The sequence below is a fragment of the Oncorhynchus clarkii genome, chromosome 27, assembly GCF_045791955.1.
Source record: "Oncorhynchus clarkii lewisi isolate Uvic-CL-2024 chromosome 27, UVic_Ocla_1.0, whole genome shotgun sequence".
NCBI lineage: Eukaryota > Metazoa > Chordata > Actinopteri > Salmoniformes > Salmonidae > Oncorhynchus > Oncorhynchus clarkii.
The window spans coordinates 44,651,596-44,671,109 of record NC_092173.1 but is presented as its reverse complement, the minus strand read 5'-3'; the positions used below and the strand labels follow the sequence as shown (position 1 = coordinate 44,671,109).

Sequence of the window (19,514 nt, the reverse complement as noted above, 5' to 3'; positions counted from 1 at the left end):
CCCCCCTCAGTAGCTAATCTATGTCCCCCCCTCAGTAGCTAATCTATGTCCCCCTCAGTAACTAATCTATGTCCCCCTCAGTAACTAATCAATGTCCCCCCCTCAGTAGCTAATCTATGTCCCCCCCTCAGTAGCTAATCTATGTCCCCCTCAGTAACTAATCTATGTCCCCCCCCTCAGTAACTAATCTATGTCCCCCCCTCAGTAACTAATCTATGTCCCCCTTAGTAACTAATCTATGTCCCCCCCCTCTGTAACTAATCTATGTCCCCCTCTGTAACTAATCTATGCCCCCCCCTCCTCAGTAGCTAATCTATGTCCCCCTCAGTAGCTAATCTATGTTCCCACCCCTCAGTAACTAATCTATGTCCCCCCCCCTCAGTAACTAATCTATCCCCCCCCCCTCAGTAGCTAATCTATGTCCCCCCCTCAGTAACTAATCTATGTCCCCCCTCCTCAGTAACTAATCTATCCCCCCCCCCTCAGTAACTAATCTATGCCCCCCCCTCCTCAGTAGCTAATCTATGTCCCCCTCAGTAGCTAATCTATGTCCCCCCCCTCAGTAACTAATCTATGTCCCCCTCAGTAGCTAATCTATGTCCCCCCCCTCAGTAACTAATCTATGCCCCCCCCCTTAGTAACTAATCTATGCCCCCCCCTCCTCAGTAGCTAATCTATGTCCCCCTCAGTAGCTGATCTATGTCCCCCCCTCATTAGTAACTAATCTATCCCCCCCTCAGTAACTAATCTATGTCCCCCTCAGTAGCTAATCTATGTCCCCCCCTCAGTAGCTAATCTATGTCCCCCTTAGTAACTAATCTATGTCCCCCCCCTCTGTAACTAATCTATGTCCCCCTCAATAACTAATCTATGCCCCCCCACTCAGTAACTAATCTATGTCCCCCTTAGTAACTAATCTATGTCCCCCTTAGTAACTAATCTATGTCCCCCTCTGTAACTAATCTATGTCCCCCCCTTCAGTAACTAATCTATGTCCCTCCCTCCTCAGTAACTAATCTATGTCCCCCCCTCCTCAGTAACTAATCTATGTCCCCCCCTCAGTAACTAATCTATGTCCCCCCCTCCTCAGTAACTAATCTATGCCCCCCCTCCTCAGTAACTAATCTATGTCCCCCCCCTCTGTAACTAATCTATGTCCCCCCCTCCTCATTAACTAATCTATGTCCCTCCCTCCTCAGTAACGAATCTATTCCCCCCCTCAGTAACTAATCTATGTCCCCCTTCAGTAACTAATCTATGTCCCTCCCTCCTCAGTAACTAATCTATGTCCCCCTCCTCAGTAACTAATCTATGTCCCTCCCTCCTCAGTAACTAATCTATGTCCCCCTCCTCAGTAACTAATCTATCCCCCCCCCTCCTCAGTAACTAATCTATGTCCCCTTCCTCAGTGACTAATCTAGCCCCCCCCTCCTCAGTAACTAATCTATGTCCCCCCCCTCTGTAACTAATCTATTCCCCCCCTCAGTAACTAATCTATGTCCCCCTTCAGTAACTAATCTATGTCCCCCTCCTCAGTAACTAATCTATCCCCCCCTCCTCAGTAACTAATCTATGCCCCCCTCAGTAACTAATCTATGTCCCCCCCTTCTCAGTAACTAATCTATGCCCCCCCCTCCTCAGTAACTAATCTATGTCCCCCCTCTGTAACTAATCTATGTCCCCCTCAGTAACTAATCTATGTCCCTCCCTCAGTAACTAATCGATGTCCCCCTCCTCAGTAACTAATCTATGGCCCTCCTCAGTAACTAATCTATGTCCCCCTCCTCAGTAACTAATCTATGTCCCCCTCAGTAACTAATCTATGTCCCCCTCCTCAGTAACTAATCAATGTCCCCCTCCTCAGTAACTAATCTATGTCCCCCCCCCCTCTGTAACTAATCTATGCCCCCCCTCAGTAACTAATCGATGTCCCCCTCCTCAGTAACTAATCTATGTCCCCCTCAGTAACTAATCTATGTCCCCCTCAGTAACTAATCTATGTCCCCCCCCCTCAGTAACTAATCTATGTCCCCCTCAGTAACTAATCTATGTCCTCCTCAGTAACTAATCTATGCCCCTCCTCAGTAACTAATCTATGTCCCCCTCCTCAGTAACTAATCTATGTCCCCCTCCTCAGTAACTAATCTATGTCCCCCTCCTCAGTAACTAATCTATCCCCCCAATATCCTCAGTAACTAATCTATGTCCCCCTCCTCAGTAACTAATCTATGTCCCCCCCTCCTCAGTAACTAATATATCCCCCCCCCCCTCCTCAGTAACTAATCTATGTCCCCCCCCTCTGTAACTAATCTATGTCCCCCTCAGTAACTAATCTATGTCCCTCCCTCAGTAACTAATCGATGTCCCCCTCCTCAGTAACTAATCTATGCCCCCCCCCCCCCCCTCTGTAACTAATCTATGCCCCCCCTCAGTAACTAATCGATGTCCCCCTCCTCAGTAACTAATCTATGCTCCCCCCCCCCTCTGTAACTAATCTATGCCCCCCCTCAATAACTAATCTATGTCCCCCCCCCCTCAGTAACTAATCTATGTCCCCCTCAGTAACTAATCTATCCCCCCCCTCCTCAGTAACTAATCTATGTCCCCCTCCTCAGTAACTAATCTATGTCCCCCCCTCCTCAGTAACTAATCTATGCCCCCCCTCCTCAGTAACTAATCTATGTCCCCCCCCTCTGTAACTAATCTATGTCCCCCTCAGTAACTAATCTATGTCCCTCCCTCAGTAACTAATCGATGTCCCCCTCCTCAGTAACTAATCTATGCCCCCCCCCTCTGTAACTAATATATGCCCCCCCTCAGTAACTAATCTATGCCCCCCCCCCTCTGTAACTAATCTATGTCCCCCTCAGTAACTAATCTATGTCCCCCTCAGTAACTAATCTATGTCCCCCTCAGTAACTAATCTATGTCCCCCTCAGTAACTAATCTATGTCCCCCCCTCAGTAGCTAATCTATGTCCCCCCCTCAGTAGCTAATCTATGTCCCCCTCAGTAACTAATCTATGTCCCCCTCAGTAACTAATCAATGTCCCCCCCTCAGTAGCTAATCTATGTCCCCCCCTCAGTAGCTAATCTATGTCCCCCTCAGTAACTAATCTATGTCCCCCCCCTCAGTAACTAATCTATGTCCCCCCCTCAGTAACTAATCTATGTCCCCCTTAGTAACTAATCTATGTCCCCCCCCTCTGTAACTAATCTATGTCCCCCTCTGTAACTAATCTATGCCCCCCCCTCCTCAGTAGCTAATCTATGTCCCCCTCAGTAGCTAATCTATGTTCCCACCCCTCAGTAACTAATCTATGTTCCCCCCTCCTCAGTAACTAATCTATCCCCCCCCCCCCCCTCAGTAACTAATCTATGCCCCCCCCTCCTCAGTAGCTAATCTATGTCCCCCTCAGTAGCTAATCTATGTCCCCCCCCTCAGTAACTAATCTATGTCCCCCTCAGTAGCTAATCTATGTCCCCCCCCTCAGTAACTAATCTATGCCCCCCCCCTTAGTAACTAATCTATGCCCCCCCCTCCTCAGTAGCTAATCTATGTCCCCCTCAGTAGCTGATCTATGTCCCCCCCTCATTAGTAACTAATCTATCCCCCCCCTCAGTAACTAATCTATGTCCCCCTCAGTAGCTAATCTATGTCCCCCCCTCAGTAGCTAATCTATGTCCCCCTTAGTAACTAATCTATGTCCCCCCCCTCTGTAACTAATCTATGTCCCCCTCAATAACTAATCTATGCCCCCCCCACTCAGTAACTAATCTATGTCCCCCTTAGTAACTAATCTATGTCCCCCTTAGTAACTAATCTATGTCCCCCTCAATAACTAATCTATGTCCCCCCCTTCAGTAACTAATCTATGTCCCTCCCTCCTCAGTAACTAATCTATGTCCCCCCCTCCTCAGTAACTAATCTATGTCCCCCCCTCAGTAACTAATCTATGTCCCCCCCTCCTCAGTAACTAATCTATGCCCCCCCTCCTCAGTAACTAATCTATGTCCCCCCCCTCTGTAACTAATCTATGTCCCCCCCTCCTCATTAACTAATCTATGTCCCTCCCTCCTCAGTAACGAATCTATTCCCCCCCTCAGTAACTAATCTATGTCCCCCTTCAGTAACTAATCTATGTCCCTCCCTCCTCAGTAACTAATCTATGTCCCCCTCCTCAGTAACTAATCTATGTCCCTCCCTCCTCAGTAACTAATCTATGTCCCCCTCCTCAGTAACTAATCTATCCCCCCCCCTCCTCAGTAACTAATCTATGTCCCCTTCCTCAGTGACTAATCTAGCCCCCCCCTCCTCAGTAACTAATCTATGTCCCCCCCCTCTGTAACTAATCTATTCCCCCCCTCAGTAACTAATCTATGTCCCCCTTCAGTAACTAATCTATGTCCCCCTCCTCAGTAACTAATCTATCCCCCCCTCCTCAGTAACTAATCTATGCCCCCCTCAGTAACTAATCTATGTCCCCCCCTTCTCAGTAACTAATCTATGCCCCCCCCTCCTCAGTAACTAATCTATGTCCCCCCTCTGTAACTAATCTATGTCCCCCTCTGTAACTAATCTATGTCCCTCCCTCAGTAACTAATCGATGTCCCCCTCCTCAGTAACTAATCTATGGCCCTCCTCAGTAACTAATCTATGTCCCCCTCCTCAGTAACTAATCTATGTCCCCCTCAGTAACTAATCTATGTCCCCCTCCTCAGTAACTAATCTATCCCCCCAATATCCTCAGTAACTAATCTATGTCCCCCCCTCCTCAGTAACTAATCTATGCCCCCCCCCCCTCCTCAGTAACTAATCTATGTCCCCCCCCTCTGTAACTAATCTATGTCCCCCTCAGTAACTAATCTATGTCCCTCCCTCAGTAACTAATCAATGTCCCCCTCCTCAGTAACTAATCTATGCCCCCCCCCCCCTCTGTAACTAATCTATGCCCCCCCTCAGTAACTAATCGATGTCCCCCTCCTCAGTAACTAATCTATGTCCCCCTCAGTAACTAATCTATGTCCCCCCCCCTCAGTAACTAATCTATGTCCCCCTCAGTAACTAATCTATGTCCCCCTCAGTAACTAATCTATGTCCTCCTCAGTAACTAATCTATGTCCCCCTCAATAACTAATCTATGCCCCCCCCCCCTCTGTAACTAAGCTATGTCCCCCTCAGTAGCTAATCTATGTCCCCCTCAGTAACTAATCTATGTCCCCCTCAGTAACTAATCTATGTCCCCCTCAGTAACTAATCTATGTCCCCCTCAGTAACTAATCTATGCCCCCCCCCCTCAGTAACTAATCTATGTCCCCCCCCTCCTCAGTAACTAATCCATGCCCCCCCCTCCTCAGTAACTAATCTATGTCCCCCCCCTCCTCCTCAGTAACTAATCTATGTCCCCCCCTCCTCAGTAACTAATCCATGTCCCCCCCTCCTCAGTAACTAATCCATGCCCCCTCCCTCCTCAGTAACTTATCTACCCCCCTCCCCCCCCCCCCCTCCTCCTCAGTAACTAATCTAGTTCCCCCCTATTACAGAGATCAGATCTTCAACCAGTCGACAGAGCTGGTGTGCAGGGCGTATGGAGAGGTGTACACAGCCGTGACCAGCCCAGCCAACAGCTACAAGGAACCAGACAACCTGGTACCACGGTCTCCTCAGCAGGTCCAGGCTCTGCTGTCCTAACACACCTGGTCTCACCTTGGCTCTACGTGTCTCTCTGGACCCACCTGAAGCCTACTCACACAGTGGTGAAGGAAGAAAGGCCAATGGCTTTGTGAAGTGGACCGTTACATGAAATGATTGTGTGTTAAGTTATAACCTGTATATGTAAATAGAACTGGGAATAAATTAGGTTTAACAGGAACTCGTTGGTCTATTTTCTAATTACAAAGAGTCAACAACAATGGACTTGCTTTGGAGAGTGCCACAAACCAGCTGAATCTAGAGCAGACAGAGAGGTGTGTTTTGGACTCTTGGTCTACTGAGTGTTTCGTCCTCTCGTTCCCGTATCGCGGCATGAATCACAGTGTCTGCCAGGAGAGAGAACAGCTCGCACTCTGAAAAAAAAACATTTACGGTCCTGCTCCACGTGAATGGAGATTCCCACCAGCTCAGAGAAACTCTTACTTCTCTCTCTCTCTCTCTCTCTCTCTCTCTCTCTCTCTCTCTCTCTCTCTCACTCTCTCTCTCTTTCTCTCTCTCTCTCTCTCTTTCTATATCCCTCTTTCTTTTTGTCTCTCTCTCTTCGCTCCGGTCTCTAATCAGAAACAGATCTGTCTTTCAACTCATTAAAACTTTTCTTTCTGTATTAAAATACACTTCAGATGCTTGTGTTTGCGGCCTCTTTTTCTCTCTCCTTCAGAAAGAGATGGTTCAATGTTGCAGCCGTGGCCTCGTTGAGACTAGGGCCAATCTGGGACAGGCTGAGTGCATTCTACAAGACAATGGAGCTTTCATGTGTCTCACGGCCCGATCTTGTGTGTGTGTGTAGGTCAGAAGTCACACCATCATTTAATTGCAGTGAAAATGCCTGCCAGGCTCAATTTGACAGCTATATTTAGGTTGAGATGTAGAAAAGAGAGATGATATGATGGTGATATGATATTGCATGCTGTCTATTAATAGTCAGTCTCAGGCACATAAAAAAAAACAGCTCTCAATACTGTAGTGTTTCAGAGTATTGAAGGGAAGGAAGAGAAGGGAAGGGGTTGTTCTATGAGACTTGAGTGTTGGACGTATTGACAGGGTAACTGCTTTTGTCAGTTACCTGATGTGGAATAGAGTTCCATGTAGTCATGGCTCCATGTAGTACTGTGGAATAGAGTTCCATGTAGTCATGGCTCTATGTAGTACTGTGGAATAGAGTTCCATGTAGTCATGGCTCTAGGTAGTACTGTGGAATAGAGTTCCATGTAGTCATGGCTCTATGTAGTACTGTGGAATAGAGTTCCATGTAGTCATGGCTCTATGTAGTACTGTGGAATAGAGTTCCATGTAGTCATGGCTCTATGTAGTACTGTGGAATAGAGTTCCATGTAGTCATGGCTCTATGTAGTACTGTGGAATAGAGTTCCATGTAGTCATGGCTCTATGTAGTACTGTGGAATAGAGTTCCATGTAGTCATGGCTCTATGTAGTACTGTGGAATAGAGTTCCATGTAGTCATGGCTGTAGGTAGTACTGTGGAATAGAGTTCCATGTAGTCATGGCTCTATGTAGTACTGTGGAATAGAGTTCCATGTAGTCATGGCTCTAGGTAGTACTGTGGAATAGAGTTCCATGTAGTCATGGCTCTATGTAGTACTGTGGAATAGAGTTCCATGTAGTCATGGCTCTATGTAGTACTGTGGAATAGAGTTCCATGTAGTCATGGCTCTATGTAGTACTGTGGAATAGAGTTCCATGTAGTCATGGCTCTATGTAGTACTGTGGAATAGAGTTCCATGTAGTCATGACTCTATGTAGTACTGTGGAATAGAGTTCCATGTAGTCATGGCTCTATGTAGTACTGTGTACCTCCCATAGTTTGTTCTGGACTTGGGGACTGTGAAGAGACCTCTGGTGGCATGTCTTGTGAGGTATGCATGGGTATCCGAGCTGTGTGCCAGTAGTTTAGACAGACAGCTCGGTGTATTCAACATGTCAATACCTCCACATAAATAAAAGTAGTGATGAAATCATTCTCTCCTCCACTTTCAACCAGGTGAGATTGACATGCATATTATTAATGTTAGCTCTCTGTGTACATCCAAGGGCCAGCCGTGCTTCCCTGTTATTTTCTGTAGCACCTGACCACACGACTGAACACTAGTCGAGGAGCGGCAAAACCAGGGCCTGTAGGACCTGCCTTGTTGATAGTGTTAAGAAGTCAGAACATCGCTTTTTTTATAGACTTCTCCCCATTTTAGCATCAATATTGGGCGGGAGGGCTAGAGCATTGGACTAGTAACCGAAAAGTTGCAAGTTCAAATCCCCGAGCTGACAAGGTACAATTCTGTCGTTCTTCCCCTGAACTGTTCCTAGGCCGCCATTGAAAATAAGAATTTGTTCTTAACTGATTTGCCATTTTAAAGATAAACCTCTTGTAAATTCAGCCACAGTGTCCGGTTTCAAATAGGCTTTACTGCGAAAGCACACCATGCGATTATGTTAGGACAGCACCTAGTCACAGAAAACCATACAGCCATTTTCCAGCCAAGGAGAGGGCTCACAAAAGTCAGAAATAGCGATTAAATTAATCACTAACCTTTGATCTTCATCAGATGGCACTCACAGGATTTCATGTTACACAATAAATGTGTGTTTTGTTTGTATAACGTTAATCTTTATGTCCAAAAACCTCATTTGAAATTGGTGTGTTATGTTCAGAAATGCATTGTCTCAAACAAACATCCGGTGAAAGTGCAGAGAGCCACATCAAATTACAGAAATAATCATCATAAACATTGATAAAAGATACAAGTGTTAAACATACGAATAAAGATAAACTTCTCTAGGGTAGGGTGCAGCTTTCAGGATTTTGGATGAAAAGCATGCCCAAATTAAACAGCCTGCTACTCAGGCCCGGAAGATATGATATGCATATGGTAGATTTGGATAGAAAATAATCTAATGTTTCCAAAACTGTTAAAATAGTGTCTGTGAGTATAACAGAACTGAAGAAAACCTGAGAAAAATCCATTCAGGAAGTAGTTTTTTTTGTTTTTGTTTTGTAGTTTTCTATTCAATGCCATTACAGTATCCATTGACTTAGGACTCAAATTGCAGTTGCTATGCCTTCCACTAGATGTCAACAGTCTTTAGAAATTGTTTCAGGCTTGTATTCTGAAAAATGAGGGAGTAAGACCAGTCTGAATGAGTGGACCCTAACGTGTCACAGAGCTTTTTCATCCCGAGAGAGTGCCTTTCTTGTTTACCTTCTATATTGACGACGTTATTGTCCGGTTGAAATATTATAGATAATTTAGGCTAAAAACAACCTGAGGATTGAATATAAACATCGTTTGACATGTTTCTATGAACTTTACGGATACAATTTGGATTTTTTTTATCTGCCTGTTTTGACTGCGTTTGAGCCTGAAGAAAACGCGCGAACAAAACGGACGTTTTTGGATATAAAGACTTTATCGAACAGAAGGAACATTTATTGAGTAAATGAATGTCTTCTGAGTGCCACCAAATGAAGATCATCAAAGGTAAGGGATTAATTTTATCTTTATTCTTTATTTCTGAGTTGTGTATCTCTTCTGCTTGGTTGGTTACTGTTTGTAATGATTTTTCTGCTGGGCTATGTTCTCAAATAATCGTAAGGTATGCTTTTGCCGTAAAGCATTTTAAAAATCTGACACCGTAGTTGGATTCACAAGAAGTTCATCTTTAAACCTATGAAAAATATGTTTTGTTTTCTGAATTTTTATAATGATTATTTCTGTATTTGAATTTGGCGCTCTGCAATCTCACTGGATGTTGGCCAGGTGGGACGCTAGCGTCCCAAAAACCCTAGAGAGGTTGATGCAACCGGTGTGTCAGATTTCAAAAAAGGCTTTACGGCGAAAGCACACTTTGCGATTATGTTAGGTCAGCGCCTAGACACAGAAACCCATACAGCCATTTTCCAACCAAGGAGAGGTCACAAAAGTCAGAAATAGCATTAAAATCAATCACTTACCTTTGATGATCTTCATCTGGTGGCACTCCCAGGTCTCCGTGTTAGACAACAAATGTTAGTTTTGTTCGATAAAGTTAATCTTTGTCCAAATACCTCCTTTTTGTTGGTGCGTTTAGTTCAGAAATCCAAAGGCACAGTGCGCGCTCTCAACATCAAGATGAAAAGTCAAAAAACAGTACAATAAAAGTTCGTAGAAACATGTCAAATGATGTTTGAAATCAATCCTCAGGTTGTTTTTGTCATAAATAATCAATAATATTTCAACCGGACAAAAGCTTCGTCAATGGTAAAGGTAAACAAGAAATGCTCGCTCCCTATCACGCGCTTGGTTCATGTCTGGAAATTTCCACTGTCCTCTCATTGAAAGCGGTGTATCTCCCTCAGTTTTCAGAGTAAGAGTCTGAAACAATGCCTAAAGACTGGTATGTAGCCATAGAGATCTTGAACTGGGTCCTAAGTATGGTGGATAGGCTTTCAATGGAAAAACATCCTTTCAAAATAATAGTACTTCCTGGTTGGATTTTCCTAGGGTTTTTGCCTGCCATATCAGTTCTGTTATACTCACAGACATTATTTTAAGTTTTGGAAAATGTAGAGTGTTTTCTATCCAAATCTACTAATTATATGCATATCCTAGCTTATGGACCTGAGTAGCAGGCAGTTTAATTTGGGCACGCTTTTCATCCAAAATTCCAAATGCTGCCCCCTACCCTAGTGAAGTTAAAGAACCCCCTCTGTGTTCTGTTAGACAGCAAGTAACTCTTTATCCACATAGCAGGGGGTGTAAAGCCAGAACACATACGTTTTCCAGCAGCAGACTATGATCGATAATGTCAAAAGCTGCACTGAAGTCGAACAAGACTTGACGTGGTTGAGTGTTGGACGTATTGATGCGGTTGTGGACAGAATGATGTGAGTATCTGAAGTACTGTGGTAGTAGATGGTCTGTCTACTTGTCTATGTATTCTAGGAGCTGGAGTAGTAGATTTCTGTCTTTATTTTTTCTTCTTCTAGGATTCCTCAGGAGGAGGAAGGGGAAGGAAATTTCATATAAATAGTAAATCATTTTAAAACGTTTTCCTTTTTAGATAAAACTATACTAAATATATTCACGTCACCAAATAATAGATTTTTTTTTTAAAACACTGTTTTGCGATAGTCTACTGTAGCTTATGTTTGTTTTCTATCCAGATGTCTATTTTTGTACCAACCAAGCGTCTATTTTTGTAGGCCTTACTGTGCAATAGGAAGTAACTAAATGCACCAAAAATGTCTCAAAGATACCTAAATGCTATTCATGATGATCCATGTACTGTATATGTATTTGTGTGAGACCGTGGTCCACACCTTGAAATGCTTAGCCTCAACACGAGGTGAAGAAGATAACCTCAACTACCAAGCCAGAATACCGCCAGTCTGCAGCTGCACAGTGATCTAGAACTTTCACTATATACAGTGGGGCAATAAAGTATTTAGTCAGCCACCAATTGTGCAAGTTCTCTCTGGAGACTGGTTAGGCCACTCCAGGACCTAGAAATGCTTCTTACGAAGCCACTCCTTCGTTGCCCGGGCGGTGTGTTTGGGATCATTTTCATGCTGAAAGACCCAGCCACGTTTCATCTTCAATGCCCTTGCTGGTGGTAGGCTTTGTTACTTTGGTCCCAGCTCTCTGCAGGTCATTCACTAGGTCCCCCCGTGTGGTTCTGGGATTTTTGCTCACCGTTCTTGTGATCATTTTGACCCCACGGGGTGAGATCTTGCGTGGAGCCCCAGATCGAGGGAGATTATCAGTGGTCTTGTATGTCTTCCATTTCCTAATAATTGCTCCCACGGTTGATTTCTTCAAACCAAACTGCTTACCTATTGCAGATTCAGTCTTTCCGGCCTGGTGCAGGTCTACAATTTTGTTTCTGGTGTCCTTTGACAGTCTTTGGTCTTGGCCATAGCGGAGTTTGGAGTGTGACTGTTTGAGGTTGTGGACAGGTGTCTTTTATACTGATAACAAGTTCAAACAGGTGCCATTAATACAGGTAACGAGTGGAGGACAGAGGAGCCTCTTAAAGAAGAAGTTACAGGTCTGTGAGAGCCAGAAATCTTGCTTGCTTACTTATTTTCCACCATAATTTGCAAATAAATTCATAAAAAATCCTACAAAGTGATTTTCTGCATTTTTTTTTCTCATTTTGTCTGTCATAGTGTACCTATGATGAAAATTACAGGCCTCTCATCTTTTTAAGTGGGAGAACTTGCACAATTGGTGGCTGACTTTTTTGCCCCACTGTATGTGTCTTACACATTTAACCCAACCCCTCTGAATCAGAGGGGGGGGGGGGCTGCCTTAATCAACATCCACGTCTTCGACACCCTGGGGAACAGTGGGTTAACTGCCTTGTTCAGGGGCAGAACCTCAAATTTTTACCTTGTCAGCTCGGGGATTAGATCCAGCAACCTTTCGGTTACTGGCCCAACACTCTAACCACTAGGCTACCTGCCGCCCTACTGGTACAGCTGATTAGCTGTCTTATATCATATGTCGAGAAAAACAAATCTAAATGACTTATCCTACTCCGCTCGTCACCATTGGAGACCGGACAACTAAGGAGGACATTGTGACCTCTGGTGGACAAGCAGAGCCCCTTCCCATAGAAGGATTGATTGGTTTCAACAGAGAGACGATGAGCAAAGACATCTACACGTAAATACATTGCTTTTCTTACCCAAAGCGTGCGGTGTCTCATGTAAGTGTGTATGTGTATTCTGTGTTATTATTTAGTTAGTAAATAAATAATTAAATAACATTTCTGTAGAACTGAATCATCAGGAAAAGGCCGGGGTTCTTGCGCGTTCAAGAAGTCTGTGACGTTCAGAATGAGACTGATATGAGGTAATGATTAATAAATGACTTCGATATGTCTTATATCATCTTGAGATGAGTTAGTAACTTATTAAACAACTTCTTCCGTGGTGCCCCAAATTCCCTGTTGTCTCCCACCCTGTCTCCTTGCTTTGTCTCTCTCCGTGTCTCCCTCCGTGTCTCCCTCCCTGGGACGGCGCAGGGTAGCCTAGTGGTTAGTGCGCTGGACTAGTAACCGGAAGGTTGCAAGTTCAAATCCCCGAGCTGACAAGGTACAAATCTGTCGTTCTGCCCCTGAACAGGCAGTTAACCCACTGGACCTACTAGGCCGTCATTGAAAATAATAATTTGTTCTTAACTGACTTGCCTAGTTAAATAAAAGGTAAAATAAATGAATAAATACATTTCTCTCCCTGCTGTATCTCTCTGTCTCCCTCCTTTCTCTCTGCCTCACTGGATGTTGCTTAAATATCTCTAACCCCCCCAGCTCAAATATCACTGGGCAGGACATTCAGTCCAGGGGGAGGGAGGGAAGTAAGAGAAATACCAGAAAGTCACAGAGCGGAATCCAGTCAATTTCTTAGTATTATTATTATTATAGTATTATCACCAGGGCTCTGGAGTGGGGCACTATACAGGGACTAGAGTGGTCCAAAGTAGTACACTATACAGGGACTAGAGTGGTCCAAAGTAGTGCACTATACAGGGACTAGAGTGGTCCAAAGTAGTGCACTCTGGGATACAGACAGGGCATTAGTATTTAAACAGGCCAGTAACAGGGAGGCCTGCTCTGTTTACAGTTCTACCGTCCCTTTTAACACCCCTCCAGATGCTGCTGCATGTGTCCATAATGACATCCTAGTCCCTATATAGTGCACTACTTTGGCACTATACAGGGACTAGAGTGGTCCAAAGTAGTGCACTATACAGGGACTAGGGTGGTCCAAAGTAGTGCACTATACAGGGACTAGAGTGGTCCAAAGTAGTGCACTATACAGGGACTAGAGTGGTCCAAAGTAGTGCACTATACAAGTTTAGTGCACTATGTCGGGATATACTGCCATTTTGGGACGTAACTGTCTCACTGACTGGGGTGTCTCTGTTTTGACCTCCTCGGGGTTCTTTAGGTGAAATGGGGGGTAATATTTTAGGTTCTCAATTAGCCATGGTTTCTCTGTCACCGGTGGACTGTTACAGGACGGATGACGTAGCTTTTGAACAACACAGTCGAGCTATTAAGTACGTTAATGTCGTCTGGTGCCCCGGTACTGGTTGGTCTCTGTCACTCCACAAAGTACATAGAGCAAGCCAGAGAAAACACACGTGTGTGTGTGTGTGTGTGTGTGTGTGTGTGTGTGTGTGTGTGGTCAAACATAAATGTACATACACAGTACCAGTCGAAAGTTTGGACACACCCACTCATTCAAGGGTTTTTCTTTTCACTATTTTCTACAGTGAAGGATAACAGTGAAGACATCAAAACTATGAAATAACACATATGGAATCATGTAGTAACCCAAAAAACCAAGTGTTAAAACAAATTCTGATTATTCAAAGTAGACACCCTTTGCCTTGATGACAGCTTTACGCACGATTGGCATTCTCTCAACCAACCTCATGAGGTAATCACCCGGAATGCATTTAAATTAACAGGCGTGCCTTGTTAAATAGTGGAATTTCTTTCCTCCTTAGTGCGTTTTGAGCCAATCAGTTGTGTTGTGACAAGGTAGGGGTGGTTTACAGAAGATAGCCCTATTTGGTAAAAGACCAAGTCAATATTATGGCAAGAACCGCTCAAATAAGCAAAGAGAAACGACAGTCCATCATTACTTTAAATGCAAAAAAAAAAAAGGTTATTTTTTTATAGTAGTCTATGAAATATTCTCCACAGTAGCTAACTTTATTAGTAGGTTTACAGATTTGATTTTTCAAGTCATCCACCCAACCATGTTTAATTGATTTATTTAACAAGGAAGACTACACAAAATATAAACGCAACATGTAAAAGTGTTTCATGAGATGAAATAAAAGATCCCAGAAATTGTCCGTACGGACAAAAAAAGCTAATTTCTCTTAAAATGTTGTGCACAGATTTTTGTTTACTCTGTTAGTGAGAATTTCTGCTTTGCCAAGATAATCCATTCACCAGAGGTGTGGCTTATCAAGAAGCTGTGCTGAGGACAACAAAAAGCCCACTCTAAAATGTGCTGTTTTGTCACACAACACAATGCCACGGATGTCTCAAGTTTTGAGGGAGCGTTCAATTGGCATGCTGACTGCAGGAATGTCCACCAGAGCTGTTGCCAGAGAATTTAATGTTCATTTCTCTACCATAAGCCACCTCCAATGTCATTTTTAGAGAATTTGCTAGCACATCCAACCAGCCTCACAACCACAGACCACGTGTAACCACGCCAGCCCAGGACCTCCACATTCGTCTTCTTCACCTGCGGGATTGTCTGAGACCAGCCACGGCACAGCTGATGAAACTGAGGAATATTTATGTCTCCAATAAAGCACTTTTGTGGGCAAACCAGCTTTCTGATTGGCTGGCGATGGCTCCCAAGTGGGTGGACCCAAGCCCACCTATGACCGCGCCCCTGCCCAGTCATGTGAAATCCATAGATAAAGGCCTCATTTATTTCAATTGAATGATTTCCTTATACGAACTGTAACTCAGTAAAATCATTTAAATTGTTGTATTTTGCATTTAATTTAGTTCAGTATACATTGTAGAAACTTTTAGATATATGTATGTATGAATATATAGTGTATTTGGAAAGTATTCAGACCCTTTGATTTTAAAAAAATAATGTTGTTACATTACAGCATTATTCTTTAAGGAATTAAATGTTTTAAAATCGTCATCAACATGAAGACAAACCGAAAACAGGTTTTTGCAACTGTTTGCAAATGTATTGAAACTTAAAAAAAAAAAACAGCAATACCTTATTTACATAAGTATTCAGACCCTTTTCTACGAGACTCAAAATTGAGCTCGGGTGCATCCTGTTTCCATTGATCATCCTTAAATGAACCATCAAGATACTTCAACTTCCAAGAGCTGACCAAGAACCCTCCACTCTGACAGATCTCCAGAGTTCCTCTATGGAGATAGGAGAACCTTCAAGAAGGACAATAATCTCTGCAGTACAGGTAGATACGAGGGTTTCACCCTGTCATATACAGGTAGCTACGAGGGTTTCACCCTGTCATATACAGGTAGCTACGAGGGTTTCACCCTGTCATATACAGGTATCTACGAGGGTTTCACTCTGTCATATACAGGTAGCTACGAGGGTTTCACCCTGTCATATACAGGTATCTACGAGGGTTTCACCCTGTCATATACAGGTAGCTACGAGGGTTTCACCCTGTCATATACAGGTAGCTACGAGGGTTTCACCCTGTCATATACAGGTAGCTACGAGGGTTTCACCCTGTCATATACAGGTATCTACGAGGGTTTCACTCTGTCATATACAGGTAGCTACGAGGGTTTCACTCTGTCATATACAGGTAGCTACGAGGGTTTCACCCTGTCATATACAGGTATCTACGAGGGTTTCACTCTGTCATATACAGGTATCTACGAGGGTTTCACCCTGTCATATACAGGTAGCTACGAGGGTTTCACTCTGTCATATACAGGTAGCTACGAGGGTTTCACCCTGTCATATACAGGTATCTACGAGGGTTTCACCCTGTCATATACAGGTAGCTACGAGGGTTTCACTCTGTCATATACAGGTATCTACGAGGGATTCACCCTGTCATATACAGGTAGCTACGAGGGTTTCACCCTGTCATATACAGGTAGCTACGAGGGTTTCACCCTGTCATATACAGGTTTCTACGAGGGTTTCACCCTGTCATATACAGGTAGCTACGAGGGTTTCACCCTGTCATATACAGGTAGCTACGAGGGTTTCACCCTGTCATATACAGGTAGCTACGAGGGTTTCACCCTGTCATATACAGGTTTCTACGAGGGTTTCACCCTGTCATATACAGGTAGCTACGAGGGTTTCACCCTGTCATATACAGGTAGCTACGAGGGTTTCACCCTGTCATATACAGGTAGCTACGAGGGTTTCACCCTGTCATATACAGGTAGCTACGAGGGTTTCACCCTGTCATATACAGGTAGCTACGAGGGTTTCACCCTGTCATATACAGGTATTTGTGAGGGATTCACCCTGTCATATACAGGTTTCTACGAGGGTTTCACCCTGTCATATACAGGTAGCTACGAGGGTTTCACCCTGTCATATACAGGTAGCTACGAGGGTTTCACCCTGTCATATACAGGTAGCTACGAGGGTTTCACCCTGTCATATACAGGTAGCTACGAGGGTTTCACCCTGTCATATACAGGTAGCTACGAGGGTTTCACCCTGTCATATACAGGTATTTGTGAGGGATTCACCCTGTCATATACAGGTAGCTACGAGGGTTTCACCCTGTCATATACAGGTAGCTACGAGGGTTTCACCCTGTCATATACAGGTAGCTACGAGGGTTTCACCCTGTCATATACAGGTATCTACGAGGGTTTCACCCTGTCATATACAGGTAGCTACGAGGGTTTCACCCTGTCATATACAGGTATTAGTGAGGGATTCACCCTGTCATATACAGGTATTTGTGAGGGATTCACCCTGTCATATACAGGTATTTGTGAGGGATTCACCCTGTCATATACAGGTATTTGTGAGGGATTCACCCTGTCATATACAGGTATTTGTGAGGGATTCACCCTGTCATATACAGGTATTTGTGAGGGATTCACCCTGTCATATACAGGTATTTGTGAGGGATTCACCCTGTCATATACAGGTATTTGTGAGGGATTCACCCTGTCATATACAGGTAGCTACGAGGGTTTCACCCTGTCATATACAGGTAGCTACGAGGGTTTCACCCTGTCATATACAGGTATTTGTGAGGGATTCACTCTGTCATATACAGGTAGCTACGAGGGTTTCACCCTGTCATATACAGGTATTAGTGAGGGTTTCACGCTGTCAAATACAGGTATTAGTGAGGGTTTCACGCTGTCATATACAGGTATTAGTGAGGGTTTCACGCTGTCATATACAGGTATTAGTGAGGGTTTCACGCTGTCAAATACAGGTATTAGTGAGGGTTTCACGCTGTCATATACAGGTATTAGTGAGGGTTTCACGCTGTCATATACAGGTATTAGTGAGGGTTTCACGCTGTCATATACAGGTATTAGTGAGGGTTTCACGCTGTCATATACAGGTAGATACGAGGGTTTCACTCTGTCATATACAGGTAGATACGAGGGTTTCACCCTGTCATATACAGGTAGCTACGAGGGTTTCACTCTGTCATATACAGGTAGCTACGAGGGTTTCACCCTGTCATATACAGGTAGCTACGAGGGTTTCACCCTGTCATATACAGGTTTCTACGAGGGTTTCACTCTGTCATATACAGGTAGCTACGAGGGTTTCACTCTGTCATATACAGGTAGCTACGAGGGTTTCACCCTGTCATATACAGGTAGCTACGAGGGTTTCACCCTGTCATATACAGGTAGCTACGAGGGTTTCACCCTGTCATATACAGGTATCTACGAGGGTTTCACCCTGTCATATACAGGTAGCTACGAGGGTTTCACCCTGTCATATACAGGTAGCTACGAGGGTTTCACCCTGTCATATACAGGTAGCTACGAGGGTTTCACCCTGTCATATACAGGTAGCTACGAGGGTTTCACCCTGTCATATACAGGTAGCTACGAGGGTTTCACCCTGTCATATACAGGTAGTTACGAGGGTTTCACCCTGTCATATACCATGTTGAAATTAGGGTTTCACCCTGTCATATACAGGTAATTACGAGGGTTTCACCCTGTCATATACAGGTAATTACGAGGGTTTCACCCTGTCATATATAGCTAATTACCAGGGTCTCACCCTGCCATACAGCTAATTACGGGGGTTTCACCCTGTCATATACAGGTAATTACGAGGGTTTCACCCTGTCATATATAGCTAATTACCAGGGTCTCACCCTGTCATACAGCTAATTACGGGGGTTTCACCCTGTCATATACAGGTAATTACGAGGGTTTCACTCTGTCTTATACAGGTAGCTACGAGGGTTTCACTCTGTCATATGCTCCTTATACAGCAGATATTGTAATGTCAGATGTAAGCGGGGATCCCAGGGAAACCAGAACATTTGACTATTGTGGCCTAATGCTTGAGCAGGTGATTGAGGTGACCTATGGGTCATTAACTCAGAGACAGGAAGCTAAGATGGTGTCAACACGTACTCTCACTGTACAGTATATATGATACGACAGCTTCCTGTCACAGGTGGCCTAATGTTGTCCTATGTTAGAAGGTGACCAACAGGTCATCTTTCAGCTCAGTGGCCGATCGCTTTGGAGGCATATCTGTCTCACTAAGCTTTCGACTATAGAAGAGTGTGTGTGCCTTGTGTGTGTGTGTGTGTGTGCTGTTTGTGTGTTAAGTGTGTGTGCACCCCATGTCCTTTCAGTGCGTTGTTTTTCTCAGTGACTTCCTAGAATTAACCTTTGAACTTACAGTGATAACAGCCATAACACAGAGTCAGCCCAGACAGGAAGTAGTGGGTAAATCAATGATGACGTGGACTTTGAATCTGTTCCGCCACGACATGATTCCCTATGGGTCCTGGTCTAAAGTAGTGTACTATGTAGTGAATAGGGTGCAATGGGTCCTGGTCTAAAGTAGTGTACTATGTAGGGAATAGGGTGCAATGGGTCCTGGTCTAAAGTAGTGTACTATATAGGGAATAGGGTGCTATGGGTCCTGGTCTAAAGTAGTGCACTATGTAGGGAAGAGGGTGCTATGGGCCCTGGTCTAAAGTAGTGTACTATATAGGGAATAGGGTGCTATGGGTCCTGGTCTAAAGTAGTGCACTATGTAGGGAATAGGGTGCTATGGGTCCTGGTCTAAAGTAGTG

General features: G+C 44.2%; 1 protein-coding gene across 1 annotated transcript in view; it reads left to right on the top strand.

Moving 5' to 3' along the window:
• Positions 1 to 6,155, top strand: part of LOC139386089 (component of oligomeric golgi complex 6) — a 153,676-nt gene extending 147,521 nt beyond the window's left edge. The window contains exon 18 of the mRNA XM_071131510.1: positions 5,544 to 6,155. Within this exon, the coding sequence (XP_070987611.1) occupies positions 5,544 to 5,691 (148 nt within the window). The 3' untranslated portion in view covers positions 5,692 to 6,155. The remainder of the gene's footprint in view (positions 1 to 5,543) is intronic.
• The last annotated feature ends 13,359 nt before the right edge of the window (positions 6,156 to 19,514 follow it).